General features: G+C 32.2%; 2 protein-coding genes and 2 pseudogenes across 3 annotated transcripts; 1 reads left to right on the top strand and 3 right to left on the bottom strand.

Moving 5' to 3' along the window:
• Positions 1-2,464: 2,464 nt before the first annotated feature.
• Positions 2,465-6,402, bottom strand: LOC120116420. 2 transcript variants are annotated; one of them, XM_039136924.1, is made up of 3 exons: positions 6,029-6,402; positions 5,704-5,801; positions 2,465-2,528 (listed from the first exon to the last, which is right to left on the bottom strand). In XM_039136924.1, exons 1-3 carry the CDS (start codon positions 6,276-6,278, stop codon positions 2,475-2,477), a joined length of 402 nt encoding a protein of 133 aa, XP_038992855.1. In that variant the 5' UTR covers positions 6,279-6,402; the 3' UTR covers positions 2,465-2,474. The 2 variants fall into 2 exon arrangements, with proteins under 2 accessions (XP_038992855.1, XP_038992854.1); XM_039136923.1 differs by lacking the exon at positions 2,465-2,528 and adding an exon at positions 2,670-2,911.
• Positions 6,403-10,080: 3,678 nt separating this feature from the next.
• Positions 10,081-11,922, top strand: LOC120116460 (annotated as a pseudogene).
• Positions 11,923-14,948: 3,026 nt separating this feature from the next.
• LOC120116446 (oxysterol-binding protein-related protein 4C-like) lies at positions 14,949-18,908 on the bottom strand. Its single transcript, XM_039136948.1, has 7 exons — positions 18,829-18,908; positions 17,454-17,597; positions 16,604-16,849; positions 16,407-16,503; positions 15,988-16,279; positions 15,813-15,915; positions 14,949-15,230 (listed from the first exon to the last, which is right to left on the bottom strand). Exons 1-7 carry the CDS (start codon positions 18,829-18,831, stop codon positions 14,973-14,975), a joined length of 1,143 nt encoding a protein of 380 aa, XP_038992879.1. The 5' UTR covers positions 18,832-18,908; the 3' UTR covers positions 14,949-14,972.
• Positions 18,909-20,111: 1,203 nt separating this feature from the next.
• LOC120116459 lies at positions 20,112-27,203 on the bottom strand (annotated as a pseudogene).
• Positions 27,204-27,774: the final 571 nt, after the last annotated feature.

The raw sequence follows: 27,774 nt of genomic DNA, 5'->3' as shown, positions 1-27,774 counted from the left end.
ATTTCATAGAAAATGATTTATATTTTTTCACGATTTCTTATGTTTGTTTTATGAAAAATAATTAAGTAAAGCACAAATGATCTCTAAATTATAGGACGATACTTACAAAATGATATATAATTATAGGGCGTATTTTATTGAGTCACTGACTATTAACAGTTCCAAATGGTCACTCACCATTCATAAGTTACAAGTTCATAATATTTTGTAAAAATATTAACTTGTTGATTAGGATATGATAAAATCATATTTTAATGATGTCTACCGGTACCGCCATTGCTTATAAGTAATGAATCAACGACATAATGCTTCAAGCATTAACTCAATGTCATTTTAATTTACGTTCAATCTAAATATTACAAACAATATAACATTTTAAATTACGTTTAAGCATTAACTCGATGATATTTTATATTACGTTCAATCTCAATTGACAAATTAACTAAAAATATTACGAAGAATGTAATATTTTAAGTCACTTTCAATCTAAATATTATAATTTTTATTTATTTCTATTATTTTTAACCACGTCTTAACCCGTCGCACTGCATAACTCCCCAATTTTCAATTATCTTCCAAAATTTATTTATAGTTATGCTAAAGCCTGAAAGTTGGCAGTTTATGGTTAGGCACAGAGAAATCTGAAAGGGGGATAATGGGTGGTGAACTCAGCTATTTAGGAAAGTAGCGCTGTCATCACAGTAACCACAGGTGATGGGATATGCATGGTCATGGTGTAGCAAAACAAAGGATATATTATATCATTGATCATTTAACTATTTAGTCTATTTACTTTTATCACTAATCTTTTACTTTTGTTCAATCACATCACTTAATAATTTAATTATTATCAATCAAGCTACTGGTCAATTGACAAAAATATTGATATGACAGTTAAAAAATTGGCATAATTCTACATTTAGTCTTTAATATTTATATACTCTATAAATTTGATCCTGATTTAAATTTAATCTAATAAATTAATCATTCAATTAAGATTTGACATGTGTTAACATATGATCATGACACGTGTCATTAGTGACACATATTACCACCCGATTTAATTTTTTTATTAATTTTAATGTATTTAATAAAATATTTTTTTATTTAATCAAATGATAACACGTAAATTGAAGGGAAAATAAATTACAAAGAATATTATATGAAAGAGTTCGGCTGGAGCCAAACTTGGGTCACAAGGATAGAGGACGCGTGCTAGCTCCTGAACAACCCTCGCCATTTGTGTCAATGACGAACAACCCTCATCATTAGGCTTATATAGTCCATTAACAACTTGTTAACAAACTAACTGAAGTGTAAATATCTAATAACAAATATTAACCAATTATATTGACATTCTAACAAGAAGATATGAGGTGGGAATAGCATAGGGATTAGAGGGTTGAATCCTGCCAAGTGGCAGACATGGCCAAATTGTGTGCAGACCAATACGTCAGAGGTGGCTTCACACAATCATGCAGCCGGCATAGGACATCAAGAAGCTGCTTTCCAATTTATTCCTATACAAAGATTTAGATACTCCAAGCTTCTAGGGGCCCAAGAAAAAGATAATATGCAATTATACCCTTGTTAATAGTAAATTTAAGTTATGGCAGTTATATACTGTTTACCCTTTTCGGTTTAGACGAAAAATCATAATTAGTGATTTTGAGAGGAGCAAAGTAAATGTCATTTGGCTTCGTGGGAAACGAGTTCTCTAGGAATAAGATTTCTTAATATAACACGAAAGTTGATTTAAAGAACTTTAGCGTTGGTGTTACACCAAAGATTATAATTACTACTAATAAACTAACAGATAAAATAAATACGATCGACTGATAATAAATTTAACTATATAGAATTCGTGAGCCTATCAAATATCATAAGTAACTAGTAAGAGGGCGTGAAACCCTGAGAAATTAACCCTGGATAATTTGGTTGACGGAAGGTATCCTCTGGAAGCGCCTTATTCCAGAAGCTTTAATCGTCGGAAGAGTTGTTTGTGTGTAGAAAGTCTGGAAAAGGTACAAAAATCCTTTATGGAAATGACAAAGCACTTCTCTTTGTTTTATTCACTGAATCCTTATAAGAGGGTCGCAGTTTATCTAATACTACCCATGCAAACATAGGATGAAGTACCCAATTATTGATCTTAAACCACCCATCACTTGACATCTCATTTATCAGCATGCTTAATGGGGGGAAATCCATTAGTGGGAGAAACTGATGTTAAAAAAATTACTGCTTTAAATAACTAACAACACAATCATAGAGTATATGCCCTCTGCTGTTAATAGTAATCTCAACGCAGGAATTTGTATTTGACACAACTCCTAGCCTAGTAAACAAAAAAGCCCTGATCCCAACAAAGATCGCTTCAAGAATCTTAATGTCTTTTTGGCCATTCCATGCATTAAGCATATAGATATACTACAAAAAGGTACACAACATGCATTCTCAATTGAACAAGTATGCTACACGCTTTGTATTTTGCTTGATATTTCTTTCACTTTTACACCTGCCTTTTCCTGCCGTAAATTTTTTTTTGAAATGTGTAAGCATCATATGCATCTAGTCATGGTAATGAAAATGGAAAGTAAACTTAACACAAGTGAAATAACTACATTTGCAACTCCAAAAGTTATTTCCAAATCCATGGTGTTGATCTTTAATATAACTAAAAAACTTCCCGAAAACAAGATAAAATACATAAACCACAGATCAAATTTGAACTTCTGTACATTACCCCAGAAAAAAAATGTTGATACAACAAGAAAAGCCTGGAGATTTACACAGACTTTCACGTGACTGAAGCAACTCCAAAAGTTATAAATGGTCCCTTGCCATGGCATAATTTGGTAAAAACTGGGACTCCAATAAGACATCTTTTGAACATATATAATCTGCTTAGCTGTTATTTTTAATAAGATTCGAAGTGAAAATAAAACAATGGGTAATACAGGGTTCGATAATGAAGCCCCTTCTCAAAATACAATATTATACAGGTTATCAGTAAAAACCGTAAGAATATTGCAATATCTCATTTTAACATAGTATATCTTATTTTAATCAGTGTTGTCACGGGTGCAAGGTGCACTCAAGGGCCAACGCGCTAAGACTTCCATATAGTCTGAGAAAAAAATGACATAATGACAAAATTAACCCGACGTTTGCCCAAATGGTCACTTTGGCCCCTATTTTTTGGGAACATTTTAGCCTCTAATATTTCAATTTTTGGTCGAAATAGCTCAAGTTGGATGAAAACCATTAGTTGACTAACAGTCAACGCATGTTGCTAATGTAACATTTTCACGTGTGCTTAATTGGTGACATGGCACATGCCATGTCATCACTTTGGGTGACGAGACATGTTACAATCACTAATCACGCACATGTGAAAATGCCACATCAACAACATAAGTTGGCCATAGTCAACTAACGGTTTCAATCCAACGGAGGATATTTTGACCAAAAATTAAAACACTGGGGGTTAAAATGCTAAAAAAGAAAAAGAACATAGGCTAAAGTGACCATTTAGACAAACGTTGCAGGCTAATTTTATCATTAAACCAAAAAGGTTTGGCCGAACTTCCATAATCTCTTGAATAGTTTATCTGCAATAAAATTTTGGGTTAGTTCCATGTTTTTTCCTTGATAAAAAGGCTAGTTCCGTTTTATAATCTTATCTAATTTTTTATCTATTTATTATTCATTTACAAATCAGTGTCGGCCAGGTGTCTAAAATTTGAGATTCTGCCTTCTCCAACTGTCTAATCACACAGTTTTCAAACCTGCAAAGTGACCAACAGATGAGTATGTTCAATTTTCCTAGTTTTTCCATGAATTTGAAAGGTCATTGAAGGGTTATATGCTTCTACCCCTGTTCGGGTATGCATCAAACATGGGAGTTGGAGAAGGTAATTCAAGAAAAATAAAGAGTTGGGACAACGGGTATTACAACCTTACTAGATACAAATAAGTTCATTAACTGATTGGGTGAAATGTGTAAGTAACCTTGATAATGAGAAAGTTCATCACTTCCAACATGTTTCAAAATCAGAGGTATCTTGCTCCATTTTGATTAAAAGAAATTCTGTCACATTTACAGAATCTGACAGATAATGACTACAAGCTCCTCATTGTTCTGGACTATGCTAATATGAAGGTATGTGTTTGACTTGAGTATGCTCAGTGTTTTTCTTAGATTTTACATATATTTGGAGGGTCATACCTTCTATATATGTGTGTCAAACATAGGAACCAGTTTTGGAAAAATCAAGTGTGTAACAGGTTGCGAATAAACTTGATTAAATAGTGTGAATTTAAACTGAAGTGGTTAAGAACTTCAGCAAAACTGCAAAAGGTGATACATCTTGGGGTTAGCTCAAGATAACCTTCCAGGCGATTATTGGACGGGAGAATTAGAGTCTTTGCCTCAGGTGTCGAGTAAAAAATTGAATTGAAGATAGAATAGTCTGAACATAAGAATCCTACAGGCGCAAGAAACAAAAGCACAATAAATTCAACTCAAAGAAGGAAAAAATCAGAACGAGTATTTTCCTTTGTCCAACGGCATGGATTTCAAATAGGATGAATCCTTAATATTTGAGTCTTTGACTTGAGGATTAGTAATTAAATCAGTTCGTGTCAAGTTTAGTGTATAATCCATGACATTCACAAAAATTCATGCACCAATGCTAGCTTTCATAAAGTAATTCCAACCACATGACTTAACTACAGCATCATGAAAGTCTCCCTTACAAGTTAAATAAAAACTATAAGGGGTTCTTGATGGATGTTATTAAATTTTAACTCGATAATAAACTGACTATAATTTATAATGTATACTGCATTTGCAGAGTATCATTGTGCGTCTAAAAACATTCATTTTAACAATATTCAAGTGTTTCAAAACTAATCCCTAAAGACTAATTCCATCGAGCTGAGAAATCAAGTTTTATTCTTTAGATGAAAGACTGACAAAACTAGATCTATGACCCAAAAGTTAGGTATACAGAACTATTTGGAATATTTTAGATGTATAAGATGTGTTTTTCACATCAGTACTTCCATCTAGAACAATGTTACCCATTTACCACATTTGGATTCCATATAAAATCAGTTCCTATGGAACACCTGAAGATGCCAAAGGTTTATTCATTTCCGAAATCAGTGGCAGATTCATGTTTGGTCTAGGATGGGCAAGTGCCCGCTTGAAACCTGAATTTCTTTATGTTAGTTATCCATTTTACTAATTGTGCCCACCCAGAGATTTTATTTGTACCCACCCACATAAAAAATTTGGGATGTTAATATATTTGTGCCCACCCTAAAAAGTATTTCTGGATCCGCCAATGTCTGAAATGCTAGAAGCTACAGACAATCTCATACATATGATTTAATCCAGGGGTGGAATCGAATCAGGACACCATGTGCCCTTAACTAAGATCAAAGAAACAACTTTAGACTATATTTAGAGATACCACGAGAATTGAAGCATAAAAGAGTCCAAATTTTTAGAGTCCGTTGATTACCGAAACAAAGAAGTAATTGCTTTTAACCTACTTCACGAGTAACTTCAGAAATACTCTGTTTTTTTCCAAATCTAGCCATAATGACCAACTAAAGGAGCTAATAGTAATGATCTAAAAGTTTAAATTTCCACTGGAAGTGTACCATTTAAAGTAATTTACTTACACTTACCAATCCCTTGTTCTCATAATAATCATCCAGTGCCCACTGATACTTGGACTGATTTAAGCCAAACCAGCGAGCTAAATGGTCGTCCAAGCTTGAATGAGCTGCAAAACATCAACAAGAACAGATGCTAATACTAATGCCTTTTCTGTTTCTTATCAAACAAACGAGAAAAGTACGGAAATAATAAAATTGTAACTATTTCGCCATGTCAATGGAAAGCTTATAGATAGATAAAAACCAATTTCATTTTTGGACTAAAAAAACAGATTCTCTCTCTCTCTCTCTCTCTTAAAAAAGAAAATAAAAGGTGGAGAGGAAAAGCAGATACCATTTTGGACCTTAAATGCGGCATTTTTAAAAAAACCCCGGATGGATCCATCAGAATCGGAGGCAACGTAAGACTCGTGAAACTGTTGGGGTGGCGGCTGGACCGGAGGAGGCGCCACGGCCTTAACGGGAGAGTGAAAAAGTGGTGGGTCAGTGGGTGTAGGGGTAGAAGGTGGGGTAACGAAGACAGTGTAGGGACCGATCTTGCCGATCATGGGCGGGGGAGTAGAAGGGTCTCTGTTGATTGGCATTTTAAACGCAAATAAGATGGAAAAAGTGAGTGCTGAGAGTGAGATCAGGCAATGGTCGGGGTGTGTGTGTGTGAGAGAGAGAGCGATAAGAAGTGGAAGAAGGGGACGGCTGAGAGAAACAGTGTTAGCACTTAGCAGCTCGACCGCTCGAGTGGTGAAAATTGAGACTTGGAATTTTTTTTTCTACTTAAATATAATCTTTTAAAAGATAATTTTATTTATAAATAAAAGTAGTTAATATTATTAAAAAGGAAAAAATATCTAATATTAGATTAAGAATTTATAATTATATTCGTAAATTTAACACATAATTAAGATATTTTTTTATAATCAACATAAAACTAGTCTTTTATAATTATATAAGGATCATACAATAAAAAAGCGAAAAATTAATCTAAAAATCTCAAATAATAAATAAATACGAATAGATGTGATTATTACGACAAATAAATCACCGTAAAATATTTAACTACTAAAAAACCATAAGTAAAGTTTTATCTATTTATAAAATTATTTTAATAAAACTCTTCGAAATGAGTGTTTGTTTAATAGCATCTTTTATTGAATCGAAAACTTATTTATCATATAGGATAAAGATACATGAAGTTTTATAGGGCAGAAAATGATACCGTTTTGGAAATTAATAAAATTGAATGTTAATTCAAGAATTATTTTTTTAAATGGTATATTCCGATAAAAGGCCTAAGATTTGTGTAATGTTAAGATGCTTTCTATTCGCCCGAGAAAAATAGAGACAATTTTATTCTCAATAAAATATTTCCTCGCTTCACTTTAAAATTCAAGTTAAAATTTTTGAAAAAATATTTAATTTGATAATATTATAGACACAATTATAGAAATTAAATTTAACATTGAATCATTATGATCTATAAAAAATATAAAATAAATTGAAATACAATTTAAATGTAATACGAGATAATTAAAATGCACACTGCATAATACTCAAAATAACATGATATAAATACATAAAGAAAACAAAGGGTAGAGTATTAAAAGTTTCCTGACTATTAAAAGTTATAAAATGATCATTCGACTGTTCATATGTTCCAAACTCGTCCTTTTCCGTTGAAAGAAATTGGTTATCATATGAGCTGGATGATAACATGTCGACTGAGATATGATAAAATCATATTTTAATGATGTCTATTAGTACTGTTTTTACTTTCAAGCACTATCTTGATGACATAATATTTCATGCACTAGCTCGACGACATAATGTAAATAAAGATTCAATCCACAAAGACTTAAATATACAAAAGGTGTCCAATGTTTTTTCAGTTTAGTGTCTAACGTTTATTTCGTTCTAGTTTGATGCCTAACGTTTCATTCCATTACTCAAAATAGGTCAAGCCGTGACAAACCGTTAGTTTTATCCGTTATGTGACACGTGTCACAATCTTGTAATTTTAAATATGTTGTGTTGAGATTGAAATTTTTCTTCATTCGCTGTATTTTCAAATTTCGTTTGATTCAACCTGAAAACTTCATATTACCACTCATTTGGTGGAAAATATTTAGCTCAAAGCCTTCATTTTTTTTTAATAATTCGTAATATATTAACCTACAAAATAAATCTTAATATGACAAAAACTTGAAATATTACTAGTAAAGCAACAAATTATTTTTATTTAAATTTTCTTTTAGAAAAAAGAATTAGGTTACATATAACATACATATAAATTCTCTTTCATCATCAAAACTTATTTTAATTCATAGAATAAAAATTATCTTTTTCCCTGATTCATCATGCTGTGAAAAAAGGAGAAGGTGAATAAAAATTTAACGTGGTTGTTTTTGTTTTGTACTTGTATTTAGACATGCTTGTTTTTAACAAAATGGACTTTGTTGAGAAAAATAAAATATTTTTTATAATTTAAGAAAAATTATAAATACGGATTCAAAATAATTGACGGCAACAATATGTTATATATTAGTTATGGACGATTCACCCCTTCAAGTTTAAATGAAAAGTCACGGTTAGTGGTTTTTTTGGTGAGGAATGTGAAAAAAAAAGGTTGAAAAAAAGTGTAATGAAGAAAATGAATAGTTTAAAAGGTCCAATCCCCTTCTCTTCTGCACAAGAGTTTATATATTGACCCTTATAATGTGTGTGTGCCGGGCCTAGGATCATGAGGGCTACTCAGTTGGCATGACAGACAAATAAATACAGTTGTCTACTGATAGATTTAACCATAGTAGATCTCGTAAGCATGCCAATAGTCTTGCCAATGGATTGTGATCGTCAAGATGATATGGAGCTTCAAAATTATAGAATCAAGTCGTAATAAATATGAAATTAAAACTCGAAATTTAATTATGTCAAATCATCAAGAATAAAATATTAGATGTGAAAGCGTGCCTAAATTAATTAATAGGTTGAAATCCTTAAGTATTTTTTTGGTTGTGATCTTTCAAGAAGATATGATTTCTCTAACCGTAAAAATTCTCTGACAATAACAAGAGTAATACAATTTAACATATTTATTGGGACCATTAACCTCTTTATATAGACTGAATATTAGACATGTTTTTTAAGCATTTATAATTATGTCTCTCATCAAATTATAAATACAACTTATGATATTTACATTTTAATTTCATGATACTTTAATATATATGACACGTGTAATATAATTAGTCACTCAATTTTGTGTCATACTTTATAATAATATTATACATATATGCTGACAATTATAGATTTTAATATCACACAGAAGTCTTGATTAATGGAAGGATTCCTTCAGAAGCTTTGATATACAGAATTATAGCTTACGAAAGAGTATCTCTAAAACTATAAAAAAGAATGCAACATGATAACTACATCGTAGCGAAATGGATATAGGTTGGTTTGGGTCGAGTTTCGATCAATCCGACTCAATTCGAAAATTTTATATCCTTCATCCGACTTGATTTAGCCCGAATAATATGTATCCTCCACCCGACCCAAACTCAACCCGATTTTTTGAGAGAAAATCTAAACTCGACCCTAAATGATAAAAAATATTATTTTTATTCAATAAAAACAATGATTTAATTGAAAAAAATAATATATAAATGGGTATTGTTGTAATTATTCCTAAATATATAAGGTAAAAAAATTATAGGTCGAGTCGGGTCGGGTTTTTTCACCCTAAACCTAAATCCAACCCGACCTGAACACCACCTTAAAAAAACTCGACCCAAACCCAAATTAAAAAAAACCGACCCAACCCGATCGGATCAGGTTCCATGCCCATCCATAGCTGCAATGTTGACCTAATGCATCGAAAGAACCACGTTAATACAATTGTGGTTCAAATCCATCACAGAATGTGGCAATCCCACAAAATTAGCTGCTTAAAGATGGCTTAGAGTTGAGGGAGGTTGGAACTCGAAGTGAGGGAGGTTGGAACTCGAAGTTTGGTTGTGATGAAATGTAATCTTGGTTTAAGTTTATAGTTACTGTTAAATAAGGTTAAGTATCTAAAAGAACATGGTGAAGTATAATGTAAGGGTTTTTTATGCCTTGCGCCAACTCAATATAAGGGTATGGGATCGTAAAGTGTGCATTGTGTCATTCACAATATTGTTGGAGAGAAGACCTATATATATATACCATTTCAGACGAAAAGCAAAGAAGGAATGTGCAAATCGCACTGGTATATTTCTTTATCAGAATGATAGACTTTTCCTAGCGTTCGCCTGCTTCTGACGACGAGCTTTAGTGTTTGCTTCGTTGTTAAGAAGTTGGAAGGGAAAAGGAAAGTGATCATTGTTCTTCGTTGAAGCAAAAAAAAAAAACATGGCTACTTTAAGCGATATCGGAGTTGCAGCAGCTATCAATATTATGACAGCATTTGCTTTCCTTCTGGCATTTGCGATTCTTCGTATTCAACCAGTGAATGATCGAGTTTACTTCCCGAAATGGTATCTCAAGGGTTTAAGGAGCAGTCCATTGGTGAATGGTGGTGCGTTTGGGAGCAGGTTTGTGAATTTTGACTGGAGGTTGTATATCAGGTTCCTCAACTGGATGCCGGCCGCTCTCCGAATGCCGGAGCCTGAGCTGATAAACCATGCCGGATTGGATTCTGTTGTTTACTTAGGGATTTACTTGTTGGGGCTGAAAATATTTGTTCCGGTCGCAATCTTAGCATTTACGGTAATGATTCCGGTTAACTGGACCAATAATACATTGGAGCATTCGGGTTTAACATACAGCGATATCGATAAGCTCTCTATATCAAATATTCCGATTGGATCGAATAGGTTTTGGACGCATTTGGTAATGGCTTATGCCTTTACGTTTTGGACATGCTACGTTCTGAAAAGAGAGTACGAGATCGTGGCAGCCATGCGATTACATTTCCTTGCATCCGAGCAACGACGTTCAGATCAGTTCACAGTACTGGTTAGGAATGTCCAACCGGATCCACATGAATCAGTTACCGATCTTGTCGAACACTTCTTTCTTGTCAACCATCCAGATCACTATCTCAGTCAGCGGGTTGTTTATAATGCTAACAAGCTTTCAGAATTGGTGAATGAGAGCAAGAAAATCCAGAACTGGCTCGACCACTATCAAAATAATTATCAAAGGAATCCCTCAAAGAGACCTTCAATCAAGACTGGTTTCCTTGGCCTTTGGGGTAACAGAGTAGATGCAACCTGAAATAGATAATACCAGCAGCATTTGTTTCGTTCAAAATTCGATGGGGTGCTGCTGTTTGTGCACAAACTCAACAATCTAGGAACCCAACTACATGGTTGACCGAGTGGGCTCCGGAACCACGAGATGTGTACTGGGAAAACCTGGCAATTCCATTTGTTTTTCTCACAATCCGGAGGCTTCTTGTTGGTGTTGCATTCTTTTTTCTCACTTTCTTTTTCATGATTCCTATAGCAATCGTACAATCCCTTGCTAATATAGAAAGCATTGAGAAAGCGTTTCCCTTCTTAAAACCGATCATCGAAGTGAAATTCATAAAGTCACGCATTCAAGGTTTTCTTCCTGGGATTGCTCCGAAGATATTCCTTATATTTCTGCCTACAATATTGATGATAATGTCGAAGTTCGAAGGATTTATTAGCCTATCTTCCCTTGAAAGGAGATCTGCAAGCAGATATTATATCTTCCAATTTGTTAATGTGTTTCTTGGGAGCATTATAACCGGAACTGCGTTTCAGCAACTGAATAATTTTATCCACCAGTCTACTGATCAGATACCGAAGACGATTGATGTCTCGATTCCAATGAAGGCAACGTTCTTCATTACTTTTATAACGGTTGATGGTTGGGCTGGAGTTGCTGGGGAGATACTGAGGTTGAAGCCCTAGATAATCTATCACTTGAAGAATTTCTTCTTGGTTAAGACTGAAAAGGACCGGGAAGAGGCTATGGATCCCGGAACCATCGGTTTCAACACAGGCGAACCTCAAATACAACTCTACTTCCTACTTGGTCTTGTTTATGCTGTGGTATACCGTCATGATAGTATTCTTTGGCTTCGCTTGCGTCGTATACCGTCATCAAATCATAAATGTCTACAATCAGGAATACGAAAGTGCAGCAGCATTCTGGCCTCATGTTCGTGTACGTATCATCGTGTGCTTTAGATGTTGGTCGGCTCACACTACATTTTTTTAGGGCTTCATGGTTGAATTCTTCACATCCTCTGCTCCTTCACTGTAAATGATAATTAAAGAAAGCAATGAAGAGAAATTTAATTAAAAAAATGTCCTATTTTTACACGGTAGATTTAGGGGAGATTGTTCGATCGAGCCGAGTTAAGTCGGGTAAAAAAATTGAGTTATTCGAGTTGACGAGTCATATTTTATAACTCAAATTTGATTCGAAAATTTTAAGTCGAGTCGAGTTTATAAAATTTTGAGTTGAGTCAAGTCGAATTGTTCGAGTTTCTGTTTACATTTAATTGTAAATATTTATAATATTATGATACTATTTGATTATAGTTTAAATAGTTTTCTATAATCATATACAATACATATTTTTTTCATACGCGATATACATATAGCATACAAAGTTAAGGGACTCGAATTACACTTGAAAATCAATCTACTACTTACTAAAATTTTTGAGTTATTCGAGTTGTATTTTATAACTCAATTCAAATTTAATTTTTTTTCGAGTCGAGTCAAAATTTTAAAGTCAAATGGAGTCTAAAAGATCAGTTCTTTGATTCGATTCAAGTTTTGTTCACCCTGAATAGAGTGGCTTGTAAAAGGTAAGAAAACAATCATAAAATCCGTAAGAATAATTTAAAAATTAATTCCAAAGATTGGGTGTAAATGATGTTATAAGAATTAAATTGTTTTTAAAAAGATTAAATTTCATTTGTTTTTATAAAATCCTTGGGATAATTGTTTAAAGAGTTGAGATTAATTTTTTCTAATGAATATCTTATCGTTTCCTATTATTAATCTCAATCGTCTATTTTCAATAGTCTATTTTCACTTATCTAACGATTTTAAATCTATGTAAAACTAAATGAGTTTTACATTGTGCAATAGGATCATATCTCTTATAGAGTTAGTATCCGATACAAATTTTGACCTTTTTTTCCTACAAATCAATCAATTTTGATTTTTGAAAAATCTTGAAAACTGAACAAACTTAAAATTTTTATAATTCAAATTAAATAATTAAAAAAATTCAAATTACATAACCTAAAGATAAAAATTTAAAATTTAAATAAAATGCAATTAAGAAAATGTAGTTAGTTGTTCCAGAATTATGTTTATCTTATTAATGATAATTGTTCGTTGCTCTTAAGTCAAATTACACCTCTATATTAAACATTTCAAATATAGGTTAATAATGCAGGTTTAAAAATATAAATATATTTTTTAATATATTTAGAAATATAAATATAAATATATTTTTTAGTATGTTTAGAAATATTTGTGGCCCTAGCTTGACTCATAAACTAGTGAAAATTAGCTAATTAGATATTCGATTCAATAATTTTTTTACAAGATACTCAATAATTTTTAACTGGATTGATTAGTTAACGGATCAAATATTGTGAATCAAATATGTTTTAAACACTTATAATTAACGTTACATAAAGTTAAGGGTAAACTATACTTATTAGTTATTACCTATTTTTATTGATCATCAATTTTTTAATTTTGTCAAGAAGATTACATAATTATTTAATTATTGTCAAGTAAATCACTGACTGTTAACATTTAATGGAAGATGTGACATGATTATTAAAAAATTAGTATACTTATACATTTGATATTAAATATTTACACATTTTATCAATTTAGTTTTTATTTTAATTTAATTAAATAAATTTAGTGGTACATGTCACTATCTAATTGATCATTGAATTAAAATGAGCACTAAATTTACAGAACAAAATTTAAAACAAATTTTTTAATTGTGAAAAAACACTTTTTTCCATCAAACTGAAGACTAAATTTTTAAACACTTATTTTTTTTCCCATCAAGCATTAATATAAAACAATTTTAAAAATTTAATTGTGAAAAACGAATATAATCAACTCTAACCGACGCCGTTAGTTTACCATAAGCCTCTTCCCCTCCGGCGGAAATCGATTTCTGTAATTTCAGACTTTCAGTTATCTCCTTCCTTGCAAAACCCTAAACCGTCGAGTCCCAATCATAAATTTTCAGGTTCTGGTAATTCTTCATCCCCTCTTCTTTTCCTTTGATAATTTTTACTGCTAATTTTTCACGTGTTAATTCAAAGGTTTATTTAAAATCATTTGGTCTAATGGAAGGGATAGTAGATCTTTTAAGCAATATTAGAAGTTTGAATCTTAACATTTATGAATTGAGCAAACTAGATTGAGATGATTATCTCCATCATGATCATTTACAAAACTTGATCCGAAATAATCGATTAATAGATCGGATGTCGATGGTTAAACAAAAAAATCATTTTAGGAATTTTAAAAACACATTAAATAATGATTTTAAATTATTTAAAGGGTTTGAATATATATCTATTTCGATTAGATTATGTGATTATTGGTGTAAATAACGAATAATCAAATATATATATATATATAGAGAGATTTATAGAGATAAAAAAAAGTAAAGATTTATTTTTTAATAGTCCTCTAAGATGATTAGAGGGTAATATATGTTAAGAATCTTTTTTAGTTATTGATAAAACACACACATCCTATTGACATAGTTATTTGAACCTAATATCTCAAGAGATAATAACAATCCCTTTAACCACTTAGATCACTAAACATATTCAATAAAAATTTAATTAAAAATAAGAATTCAACCAAAATACAATAGTTGAATTAGAGAAAATATCAAGACTAAGATAGGAAAGACTACTTAAGCCGAATGGATATTGTTCATGTTTCACACATAGATTATGCATTTGGATCATTTATGTTTAACTCTATTATTATTATAATTATAAGATAAAGTTTAAATTTCAAATTAAAAATCTAATAATTGATTTTAATATATATTTGTATAAATAATATAAAATTTTAATTTCTATACTATAAAGTTGTTGAATTAATTTACATACACAAACATTGGACATTTAAGGGTTTAGCACTTTAGCTGTTCACAAGTAGGTTTGATTCCAGCTGTTTATGTCTTTTAACATTGCAAGAGCCCCAAAGAGGAGGTTCATATAAGTATAAGCTGCAAACGGATTGTTGATATTGATTACCTTATGAAAGAGGAAAAACAATCGGAGCTGCTGGTACCCATTGTTGAGTTGGAAAACAGTCCCATCCACCATCTTTGGTGTGAGTCACAGTGAAATGTTGGGGAACCCAAGTTTCTCCTTTGGACTCTCTTCCCCTCATCAGCTCCCTCTGTTTCTCCTCCACCGCATTCTTTGCATCTTTCGCTTTCTCCCAATCGTGACTCAGTATCGCCTCGCTTAACTCACTCCATACTGTGGCCGATTCAGTCGGCCGTACTCCCTGAGAGCGCCAAAAAGAGAAACATAGAGATTGAACTGGCTCAGGTGGATGCACGTAAACATGAACGATATTGCGTAAGAAATATATGTCAGGTGATTCTACTGCATTGCACTAATATTATGGTTGATGGTCAAATGTGGTTATGGCGGGTTTCAACATTATCACTTCTGGTTTAGATGGAAAATTGTGGTCGATGATTTCATAAAAGAAGTATTAAACTGAAGAAGATGATACAATGAGAGAAACTGAGAGAATGAGATTGAAAGAGTCTCAGATAATTTTTTTAACCTTGCGTAATGGTTTATATACAAATTTTATAATGTTGGTGTGAGACCTAGAATGATAATGGTTATTGTACATTGACAATTTAAATAGATTTAATTGTCAGATAATAAATTTGATTCTAACAAATCACGTGAGTCAACCATTGTTCATGTCAAGGGACTTTAATTATCCAAAGATATGAGACTCCGGAGACTTTTAAGTACTTCGAAAGCCTCGACAAGTAAAAGATTAATAACGAAAATGCAATTTGCTAAGAAAATTCGGAGAGAAAGTACAACAATTTTATACAAAAGTTACCTGCAAATCATTAACAATAGGAATTTTCATCCCTGAATAAACTTCTTCTGCATTGTATATGACACTCTGCTTTCCACTAGTATTGTCCTTCATTGTAACAGTTCTGCACGAAAGCATAAAAGTTCACATCACTACATCAAATTATTTTCAGATTTCGAGCTCGAAAATCGAATACCTGTCCCAACTGCCATTAAGTTGAAAAAGAGTCCTCTTAGTTGATATATGGTGGATCTTTCCTTTAACTAATCTCTGACTTCCTCTATAGCCAAGATAAGACTTGTGTCCGAACCGTAACTCGGCTTCAAGGCCATTCTCTGGGCACCTGATCCTAACATTTCCATCCCAATTGATACCCGGAATCGGGAGAAATCTTATCAAGAGGTTCGGGGAGTTCATTTCGTATGTTTCTCCTCTACTCAGGAGCTTAAGTTGCCTCTTCCCTCGCACCTCGTTCACCACCGCAACACCTAGAGTAAGCGATTATCGAACATTACCGATGACTTCAGTGTTAAGCAATGCTGCCATAGGATGTAATTCTGGTAAATCTGCTTGAAATACTAAATAACTGATAGGATGAGAAAATGAGGTACGAACCATTGAACTTAGGAACACATTGTTGACACCATACGAGTTCAATATTGTGTTTCTCATCAGTTGCATGGAGAGCAGAAACTGGTGGGTGGTGAGAAATCTGAAAGAAAATTAGCAGTAATAATTACTTACCATTGGTATAAAAAAACCGAAGTTAGTAATTTTGAAGCAATAAATGGAATGAAATGAAGAGAAAGTACCTGCTCGAGTAGGACATTGAGAGATGCCCTTGAGACATGATGAGTCTCGCCAAGGATGGGGTTGTAAGGGGCTAACCCAAATATTGGAGGTCGCAACGTGGAAATGCTCCAACGCACAACCGATATGAATCGGTCCACAGGGTTGTCTGCCTGGTTACAGCTGCTTAGCATGTCCGTGCCAATGCAATAAACTGTTTCCCCGTAGCATTGAAGATGGGACTTGGGAAAGTTGAATAGAGGTGGCAGCTGAACAAACAAATTCACCCAAACCCAAATCCCTATCAATTCCATTGTATTTGAACTTGTTTTGTTCGCATTATATCTTTTGTTTAGTTTTTTTAGGGGTTCGCATAATGCCAAGAGAATGTTACTAATATTTAATTAAATAGTTATTTTAATTCTCTAGTATTTTGACCACAACGTTTTATTTTAGAGTAAAAAGACCACTAATGTTTAGATAAATAGTCATTTTTAACCTTGATTTTTAGAGCATTTTGACCTCAACATTTTATTTTAGGGAAAAAGACTCATGTCTTGGAGCATTAACCATTTGTTGACTAAAAGTTTCCATCGACGGAGGGACATTTTTGTCTCAAAATGAAACGTTAAGGGTCAAAATGCTAAAAAAAAAAATAAAAAAATAAAGCAACTATTTAGTCAAATTTAAAGGTATATTTTACGATTTTTGTTTTAACTTGTTTCAATCGGTCAAATCTAATTAAATTATACTATCAAATATTTGGATTAACTGATACATATAGTTATAATCTAATTAAGTATTCATACACGGGATATTAGGATGAAAATATTATAGTAAATATCGGAAGAAAAAGGGATGAAGTAAACTTGCCTTGAAGTAGGTGAGATCAAAACCTGGTCCTATATCCTTGAAGAGGCTTAAAATTCTTTGGATTGGCTTAGGAGCCTTGTAAATTGAATCCTCCTCTGAATCCACATAAATTGACAGTGGCCTCCATATAATTACTTCCCTTACCTGCTCACATTTCTCCATCACCAATTATTAGTAACATTTGCAGCATTGAGAACTAACAAGTTATGCACTACTTGTTTGTACGAGAATGATGTAGAAAAAATCCCAAGCAAATCTCAATTTTTTTTAAAAAAAAGTAAATTTATCCACCAGTCTACTTATTTTCGCATACTCAAAAATTTCCAAAATACGGTATAACTTTAAATAAAAAAATCTGAATCATAATATTATCAAAACTTAGAATAGACAAAATGACATTTTTTATCACTATCAGTCCAATCACTTTAGTTCTTGATTTTTTTAAGGTTTTATGTCTTTGAACATTTTTTTTTGTCAAATTAATTCAAATATAACATAAAATTATGAAGTTATTGAATTGGCGTCAACTATTTTATCTTTTATGATCAAAATTTTAAAAAATAAAAAAAACCCTTAGTGAAATATTTATACTAGTTTCTGTTTATAATTTTTAATATTTTCATTTTTTTATAATGTGGTAAAAAATAAAATAATTGAAGTCAAAAATTTTAAAAGTTAAAGAAAAGAAAAGAATATAAATATGTCACTAAAGACAAAATTGTGTTATTATAGGGCCATTTTTAAATCAATTTGATAAAAAACTTAAAAATAATTAAATTAATAAAGTTGAGGACGAAAAAGATAATTGTATTTATATAATGGATCCAAATGTATTGGTATTTGTACGATTTTACCAACACTATAAATATAATAATAGAAAAGTTGTAAAGTAAAGGAGAAGTTGACAAAAGTCAATAGGGAATCGCAATGCAGTTGGTTTATGGACTGCACCCAAACAACCATCCATTTGGAAACCATTCACAAAACAAATCAAACAGCAAAAACAACAAGAAAAAGGGGGGGGGGGGAACCTTCCATCCCTAGTATTTTTATCTAAATTCCTCTGCGCATGTTAATACTTTCTTCGAATCGAAGCAAAATGAAAACAAACAAAAAAATTAATGGAGTAATATCTATTTTTATATCGACCAGATTAAAGATGTCGAGGATCACAGTAAAACAGCGTGCGGCATCCAAAACCGGCTTTCAGGCAAGAAGAACAGGGACAATGAATCATGTACAATCAATAATCAGACAATAAAACAGGTTTTCTTTTCTTTTTCTGAAATGGTGATAATTTGAGAGTTGTACAGATATGAAATCGCGTTGAGCGTGGAGGAGAATTGATGTAGATGCAAAAGGTGATAGTTCATACCATTTGAGGAACGGAGAGATGAAATCCAAAGATCAAAGTGAGAGATGATCTGCAGAGGCAGAGATGGAAACAAGGCAAAAGGCTTTGATTTTCGATTGAATATTACAATGTGTTTTTGGACCCTTTTATGGAAAAGGTAACCAAAAATAAATTTGGCAGCATTTGTTTTACGAATCTATAATTTAATATCTAAAGTGACGGCCTGGCATTGCATAAACGGAAGAGGGAATCAAGGCAAAGGCCAAACCTCGTGCTATGGTTGTTTAATCAGTTAATCCCATTAGTAATAATATCAAATTTATTAAAATTTGCGTTGGGGCAGCCTACTATCCTACCTCCCCTTACTCAATTATATATGAAAATAAGGGTCAGTTATTTTTTTATTAAAATTAAATTAATCAAAAAAAATAAATTATCAATTAAAATAAATTCTTTTTAAAATTTATTAATTGAATTGAACAAAATTTAGTTAATTCGATCGATTATTTTATAATCTAAGAAAAAATATGAGATAATAGATATTCAATGACTCTCAACTGCTTGATATTGATGCTCGAACTCGAAATCTCAAAGGATAACAACAATAACTTAACTACGGCAAAAACGAAAGAAAAGAGCGGAGAAAAAGAGCAACGGCCAAAGAAAATGAGTAGTAGTGCTCCGCCTTGGAACTTTGGAGCTATACAAGCGATAAATATTGGTGTATGGGATACGAGAAAGAATTTTGGCAAAAGGTTTCTAAAACGTTTGTATTTTATTTTCTATTTTCATTTTTTATAAATATTTTTAACTTTTTACAAATTAAAAATCAAATTTGAAATGAAAACTTATTTTCAAATATTAAAATAGACTTAACAAAAAATAACTAATTATATTTAATTTTTTATATTGATATTTACCAACTGCACGCACAAATTGTATCGGTAAAATTTATAAATATTATGAATGAGAAAAAAGAATTAAGGAAATACAACTGTTGGATAATCAATTTAGGATTTAGACCATTTGTTGTATACACTTGAAGATCATCGTTCTCACGTAATAAGTTTTATAAAATATATTAAAATTTTAAAATTCTTTATGTGAGCAGGACAAATACACTATAGCAACTGACCTAAATCCCAAATTAATTTTCCAACAAATGTATTTTCCAAAATCTGTTCCCCCACTAGATTATTGGTCAACAAAACCCCAATTTTATATAGCAAACAAATTTCATTAATGAAGATATTATTTGTAAAATATACTACAATTTAATTAAAAAATCGTAAAACAATGAAAATTCATGCAATCAAGTATGAACCTATATCATCATAACATTTTCTTTCATGAATCTCAATCTTAAAACTCAACAAAATCATTTCTGCACACTCCCTGCTCACAATCAGGCAATAAATAACGATCCACTAACAAGAAGAAGATTTTAAAAGAAATTTGCCTGATTTCTGAAACATCATAGTGTGTGTGTCTGCGAAGCAACGGGGTCCAAGACGGAGACATTGGCAAGGTACACCGAGCAACATAGATAGCTGATGCACATAGCAAGGAGGGCTTGAACTTCAAAGCTTCATATTCAACCAAGCACAGCTCTATGAGGTAGAAGGCTAGATGCTCAAACTGAAACCAATATCCATCACAAATAACAAATGTTTACCAGATATGTCTATCCAATTTAGATCAGTAAATAATATCTATTATCCAAATAGAAATCTAATCAACTAATCCCAAAATATCAAATCACTGATCCCAATATACAAGTAGATGCACCCTACTTTTCTTCTCAATACTTTAATTGAAAATTTCAGGTTTTATAAAATATCTGGATTCATTAGTCATATTCGAACAGCTACCACATACCTTGGTGTCTGATTGAGCAGCCTTGATAAACCTTAACATGAAGACATAAGGAGTAGGCACATTTAGGCGAAACTTCAAGTTTTTAAGGACTAACTTCTCCTGAAAATTCAAGTTATTTTGTATGATTAAGAGCAATAAGGGCAAACACCTATGGATGGTTGCATATCAACAAAGATGCTTGACTAACAATTCATCTGCTTCAGTGCTAGAAATATCTATTGCTATCTCCAAAGTGGATATTCCAGCTTAAGATTAAAATAAATAAAAAATACACAAAGCAAATCGAATCCAAATTCAAACACCGAGTAATGCAGAACAAAGGTATGCTAGTTAGGAGATTATCCACAAGTCTATTTTATATTTACAAGTTTGACTATAATCTTTATAATTATCAAGGCTATGTTAGATTATTTTATTTAAATTACTTTACTTTACAGGTTAAGGCTAAAGTTATTACTGTTATTTTTTATTTATTATGATTCTAGGTTAAGCTATAAATGCCTATGTGGTTTAGTTTCAATGTAACTTTCACTATTGAATGATTGAGGTTTCAGAATATGTGAAGAGTTACTTGTCCTACGCCAAGTTTTCTCCTTACACCAGAGTTTCTCAGAAGTTCAAACTGCATTCCATCATCAGAAAAGGCATACCATCTTGAGCATTTGTTCACCAGTGTAAGCCTCAGCCGATATACTGATTAAATCTTTCACCTGTGAAGGGATACAATTAAATGAGCAATTGGTTTTGCAAGTTTAGAAAATTGAACAAAATTATACAAGATACCATGCAAATTTGACAGTTCAAATATTTAACCTAGGATGCCAAAAATCCTCGTATTTCGATGCCAGCAAAAGAGTAGAGAGACCAACCAGCTGCATCTCATTCTTCTTTATTTGGACCTCTGAGAGATATCGATCCAACAAATTGACCATGAGATAAAGTGTTTCTTGCATTAAATCAAATTTGAGGTGCACCTGTTATGAGAGTGATGTAGTACAGGGCAACTAAAATAAGCAAGGTACAGCATAATGAACAAAAAGGTGATTAAAACCATGTGGTAAATTATACCTCAATCAGCCAGTTGATCAATATGCCTCTCGTATGAGGAGTAATATCAGTCTGCTTTGACATGTAATTTTCCAGAGATGGATTCATTGCCTGCAATTTTATAAGCTCAGTGTAAGCAGAATTACCTAACTAGTTACCAAACATTGTTGCCAAAACACAGGCAAACAATTGACCACTGAGATAGTAAACCTTTTATTAACATTGGAGTTTGATGCACACAGATATAACACAGAAACAGGTCAAAATCTGGGACCAAAGCAAAACTATAACATGAGAAATGGATAAACATCTCTGCTTTTTTTCATTCAATTGAAAATAGACGTTCTGTTTCTATGAAGAATATATCTCTGTTTTTCAAAAGCACCAATACATGCAACAAAATATTATCCTTAAAACTTCTTATAATTTGCGACCATTAACTAACATTTTGATCAGAAACCAGCTAGATGAGAAAAATGTTTCTATTATTTCCACATGTTGCTATTTAATCTACTAAGCTAGTCCCTTTTAAAATGGTTTCATGTTATCAGTCAATCTCCATTAAGACTTATCATCAAATGAAGCCTCGTGGTCTGGCTTCTCTGTGTTCAAGAAGGATCACAATCACACTAAATTAAGCCTACTACACAGGCCATAGTATGCTACAAACTTTTCCAGAAAGAAGAGGCTAATGAACAAATACCTCACTTATCCAATAGTACTGATAAATTTCATCAACATATGGAGCAACTTCCAACGGATTGTCATCATTATCAATGTCAGGTAGCTTTTCTTCTTCTTTGACACCACTATTACCCTCCAATAGCTGTGAAATATTTCCAATAGTCATTCAACTTCTCAAGGAAAAAGCTGAGACAGTATATTAGATTGTAGTGGGGCCAAACCTGTGATATTCTTGCCATTAGCGAGGATGTATAAGATCTCCTACGTTTTGCTCTCTTCCTAACAAGGACATCAGGCATGTTGATGCTAGCATCACTATTGGCATTAGAAGTAACTTCACTGGAAATTGTTGCTACATTATTTTCCGGAAGAGGACACCCTATGTCTTTCTTGGATGTGATTGCAGCAACAGACACTAGGTTTTCCAAACCTGAAGAACACTTTGATTTTGATGCTCTTTGAGCATTAGAAGGCCTGAGTGCAGTCTTAACAGATGGCTGAGCAATGAATGACATAAAAACAACTTATATTAGTAAAATTGGGTAAAACAAACACACATACAACTCTGGTTACCAGGTAAGCATAAAGTAAACTCCGAAAATATAACTCAATATTAAAATATGGAGCAAACTAAATTGAAAGATTGAAGACAGATATAGTATGCCGTATACCTTGAAAGATCTTGGCAAGTTATGAGCAGCAGAATTTGATCGACTTTTAGTAGCCCTAATTCCAAAATTCAAACTAATCATCAAACTACTCATTCGCAATAAAAATATTTTACTATTAGAAAGAACATGTTATATAAATCAGGCAAAACCTCAATATGGTTATATAATATTTCCCAGTAAGCTTTCAAGCAGATCTATAAATTTTTGTTTCATATAAAAATATTCAAGACAAGATATTTCTTGAGTCATGAATGAATTAGAGTAATACTACTTTTCCCAATGAAATCTGATTCAAAGTACCCTCGTGGTGCCCAGCAAAATAAAGAAGCAGTTAATTTCCAGTTTAAAGTATGAGCATGCAGAAAGGGAAAATACTGACATAGAAGTGGGCAACCAAGATAAATTTCTAAGAAAATGTTGAGAACCTAGAATTAGTTTACACACTGCATAAAAGACAGCCATAGATAGAAAAAAATGATAGAGATAAAACAATGACAATTGAATTGACAGACACAAACAGCCCGTTGATACTCCCCAGCATCAAGCACAATCACGTTAAAATTGACACAAACAAGCTACAACACAACAAAGTATTTTTCAATAAATTGCTAACTTTACAGTGGCATGTGTATTATTTGAAATTTTAAGACTTCAAAATTATGGTCAGAAATTTATAATCTAAAGTAGGTGACTATAGAAGCATTTCACATCTGTCCCTGATTGAGACTTTACAAAAATGTTTAGGAAAAAAGGCCGTTGGTCAAACCAGTTAGACCTAACATTTCTTAGACCACCAGTTTCAACAAAAAATAATTTATCTCATTAAACTCTTTCGCTTGAGAATGAGGACTTCATCATGTTTCTGATTCTCACCTAGAAGTTATCCCAGACTTAACACGGTAAGAACCAGAATGAAATCAGAAACTCCTGCTTACATTATCACAAAGCTATCACTCTCTCTATTCCTTGAAAGATGACTCCTTGCATTTCTTGCTTGCTTTGAAGCAGTCTCACAAACTTTAGCCTTACCTGAAGCCCCAAAAATTTGGGGGGGGGGGGGACGACAGGACAAAAACACCATCTTAGTGAATGCAACTCTGGGCCATGCAATTTTGGAGTATAAGGGAAAATGGACCATGCATCTTACTCATAATCTTGCTAGAGTCTGTAGCTTTTTCCTACATGGAAAAGAGGAAATTTAGTGGGGAAAAAAAATAAAGGACAACTACCAAGATAACATAATGAGAAAAACGAGTAGCAGTATCTTTTTTCTTTTCTTTTTTTAGAAAGTGAAATAAAAATGTTCAAAGTTGCATCACTTGCAAGGACTGGGTTCACCTTCTTCGATACCGGTAAAGAATTCCTTCAAGATGAAAATAGAAAATAGATCATGCATCAGTGAGAGATACTATAAACATTGTTTTAATCAATTTCAACGTTGTTTAAAGTCACAAACCTTGTGGCTGGAAGTAGATTCCTGGTTTTCCTGAAGAATTAAGAAAACATAATGCAATAATAATAACCAAAAATTTTGATCAGATAATTATAAAACAGTAGTCATAGCAGATTGCCTCCTGCACTCCAAACAGAATTTGAAACTCTAGTTAACAGTGTACCTGCTGGTAGTAACAACAGATTTACGATTTAAATTCTGGGTTGTAACACTTTTGACACTCAAGGAAGTCTTCAGATCTCTAGTACTCTGTTCTCAAAAAGCAAAACTTGCTTATATATTGTTTTACCAGTGAAAGTTACCAGAAATTTATAAATAATAGAAGGCTACCTGTCTTTGAAGTATAATCACCAATAGCACCTCGATTTAGATGGTCCCCCTCTTTTCCCTATTTTAAAAGATATTATGAAATATATCAATTCCTTTGTAACTCCAAAAATAAGGCAAACAAAAGGTGATGACATCAAGAGACTAAAATGAAGGATTAGTGAAAACCTAGGAATACCAAAAATGTTGCCTCGTGCTTGTAGTGGATAATCAAATGAATATGTCTAAACTACCACATAAATTTTCTTTCACTAATTTAGTCTGGATTATATCAAGTGGAATAAGATGTCATAAATATGAAATAAAACACTCAAATAACTTTAGAAGTTTGACATTCTTAAACCTCATCCAAGAACAATTTTTTAACACAACAATAAAGATAAATGTTACAGCATATCACTTTTTATTGGTTATACTTTCCCATTAACAATTAGTCACGATTGATTGTTCATTACAATTAGAGATCTCTTCTACCTCATGAATATGGTCTGGATTATCAAGTGGAAGTAAGATGCCATAAATGCAAAATAAAACAATCAAATAACTTAATTAGATTTAGCATTTTGAAAGTCCTAAACTTCATGCAAGATCTTATCAAACCCAACAGCAAAGATAAATGTTACATCATATCACTTTTCATTGCTTATACTTTCTTGTCAACAATTTCTCATGATTTATTGTTCATTACAATCAGAGATCTCTTCTACACTTTGAGTGATTTAGTAACCTACTTCCTTGGCTTGGGGTGATAATTATGATATCAACAGTACACATGCCATTAAGACTAGCAATTACAATAGTTCCAGAACTGGTTTACACAAATTTTAGTTATTAGTTTTCACACTTAAATGACTTCATAAATGGGAAAAAAGTAAAAAGAGATTTGAACTTTTAATTTAGCCCTCGTACCTTGAAAGATCTCCCGGATGAGACATTAACAGTTTTAGCAGCCGAAGCCACTGAAACCCTGCAAATAAATTACTTCACATAGGTAAACTATAGTCTAATAAACAGTAAGCAAACTAACGTACAATTATCCATATAGAGCTATATCATCTTCAATTGAATTTTACAAATTTTGATCATATTCATTTTGGATAAATGGAACTTTTTTCCTCATTCAATAACAATGCAGACATCAGAGTGTAGGAAAGGGGAAGCAAATGTATGTCATTAAAATGCATTAAACCCTTCATAGAGGGAAAAAAAATCACACACAACACACACTGCAGCCAAAAGGTATACTAGTTGAGAAAAGTAGAAACCTATCCGTATACCATTGAAAAAAAAGGGAAAGACAGTGAAACAAATTTCCATAAATTTATTCATTAAAGAACCCCAAATCAATGGACTAAATGAATGAGGGTTCATACCGCTCCATCAAAGCACCTCTCTGATTCTTCCTGCGTTACAAAACGAGTAAAGTCAATTGCAGGAAGAGATAGCAATTCAAAAGTATTATTAAAAGAAAAAGTCACTCACGTTGATTTAGAGCCATCATAAACTTTCGTGGAAGAAGCGAAAGAAGTAAGATTGCTAAGATCTGACAGCGCTTTTCTTTGAACAACTTTATTTTCTGAAAAATGGACATGCAAAGAGCTGTAAACAAAGTTCCCATGGCATAGGATTGAGATAATGATTATGAAAATTTTGTTGCAGTTGCAGATGAAGCTTACCAGAACTATCGCGTTTGCCTTTAATCTTGGTCATATTCTTCAAATACCCCTTCAAATTACTTTTGGAAGTTAAACATGAAAACAAATAAAAGCAAGCGCTCTAAATATTACATTCTTTATTAAGGAAAAACAATAAAAATGGTAGAAACCTTTGAATCATTTGCAGTAGTTAGAACGGCTTCTTTGCTACCCACAATTGATTTCGTCCTGGAAAAAAAATTAGAACAACCAACTATTCTTTATTTAAAAAGAAAACAATCAGATATGTCGTAATTAAGCAAAAGCAAAACTTACATGGTAGATGCTTCATTTTTGGTCTTTTCATTTTGGGAATAAATTTTGAGCCCTTTGTACACAAATAAGAACAGAAAACAATGATTTCAAAATTTAAAAAAATAAAATTACCGAATAGAAAGAAAAAAAGAATAAATAGGGTTACCACGACTGAAGCCACGTTGATCTCCAAGTTTTGCCTGAAAATGAGAGAATATGGTGATGAAAAAAGGAACCCTAACTCAAATTTTGGAAAAGAAATTGAGAAAGAAGAGAGATTTCATTAGTAAATGACACAGTAGTAGTTAGCATTGTTGATTAAAACGAAGATTAAGAGATTTAAAAAAATACCTTGAGCTTGAGAGATGTCATCTTGATGGATCTTTCTTGATTAATTTCTAATTTCTCCCCTTCAAAGAAAAATAGCTTGAGTGATATAAGAGACGAGTTTTGAGAGAGAAAAGTGAACCGTTAGCTTATGTTGAATAGCCCGCCTCTCTTCTTTCTACTATAGCTTTTCAAAGTTGTTTCAAATGTGAAGATTATTTCTGTAGTGCTTGATCGAGCGGGCCGGGCTCAAGTTCAAATGATTTTTTCTTCTTTTGGGCTTTATTTACTATTTTTAAGGGTAATTTGGTCATTCAAATTTTACTTTTGTTTTTTATCATTCAATCTTTTAAATTTTTTTTATCACTCAATTTTCAAAAGAGAAAAATTGTAAGCCAACCATTGGTTATGTAACGATAATACCAAAACATTGTATTTTGAGTAGTTTTATTTATTAATTAATCTAATATTTTACCCTTATTATGTATGATCGACATCTTTATAATTATCGTTTGTTGCTAGCCATCATTTATGACGTAACTAATTCTAAAATATTTTTTTCTCATTTTTAGTTTGATTTTTCTCGAAATCAATAAAAATCAAAATAAAACATTGATCTTATCTTGGTCTG

This window comes from Hibiscus syriacus, unplaced genomic scaffold, assembly GCF_006381635.1.
Source record: "Hibiscus syriacus cultivar Baekdansim isolate YM2019G1 unplaced genomic scaffold, ASM638163v2 tig00110295_pilon, whole genome shotgun sequence".
NCBI classification, from domain to species: domain Eukaryota; kingdom Viridiplantae; phylum Streptophyta; class Magnoliopsida; order Malvales; family Malvaceae; genus Hibiscus; species Hibiscus syriacus.
Note: the sequence above shows the minus strand (reverse complement) of the source record. Positions and strands in the feature narration are given on the sequence as shown.

What these genes read in the sequence shown, in the direction of transcription:
- LOC120116446 (XM_039136948.1), bottom strand. An exon ending in TTGATCTCACCTACTTCAAG is followed by an intron (nt 16,850 to 17,453) that starts GCAAGTTTACTT and finishes TTGTTTGTTCAG; the next exon opens with CTGCCACCTCTATTCAACTT. An exon ending in CTTAATGGCAGTTGGGACAG is followed by an intron (nt 15,916 to 15,987) that starts GTATTCGATTTT and finishes GCTTTCGTGCAG; the next exon opens with AACTGTTACAATGAAGGACA.
- LOC120116420 (XM_039136923.1), bottom strand. Translation starts at nt 6,278, where the DNA reads ATGCCAATCAACAGAGACCCTTCTACTCCCCCGCCCATGATCGGCAAG. An exon ending in CGCATTTAAGGTCCAAAATG is followed by an intron (nt 5,802 to 6,028) that starts GTATCTGCTTTT and finishes GATGTTTTGCAG; the next exon opens with CTCATTCAAGCTTGGACGAC. An exon ending in ATTATGAGAACAAGGGATTG is followed by an intron (nt 2,912 to 5,703) that starts GTAAGTGTAAGT and finishes TAAAAATAACAG; the next exon opens with CTAAGCAGATTATATATGTT.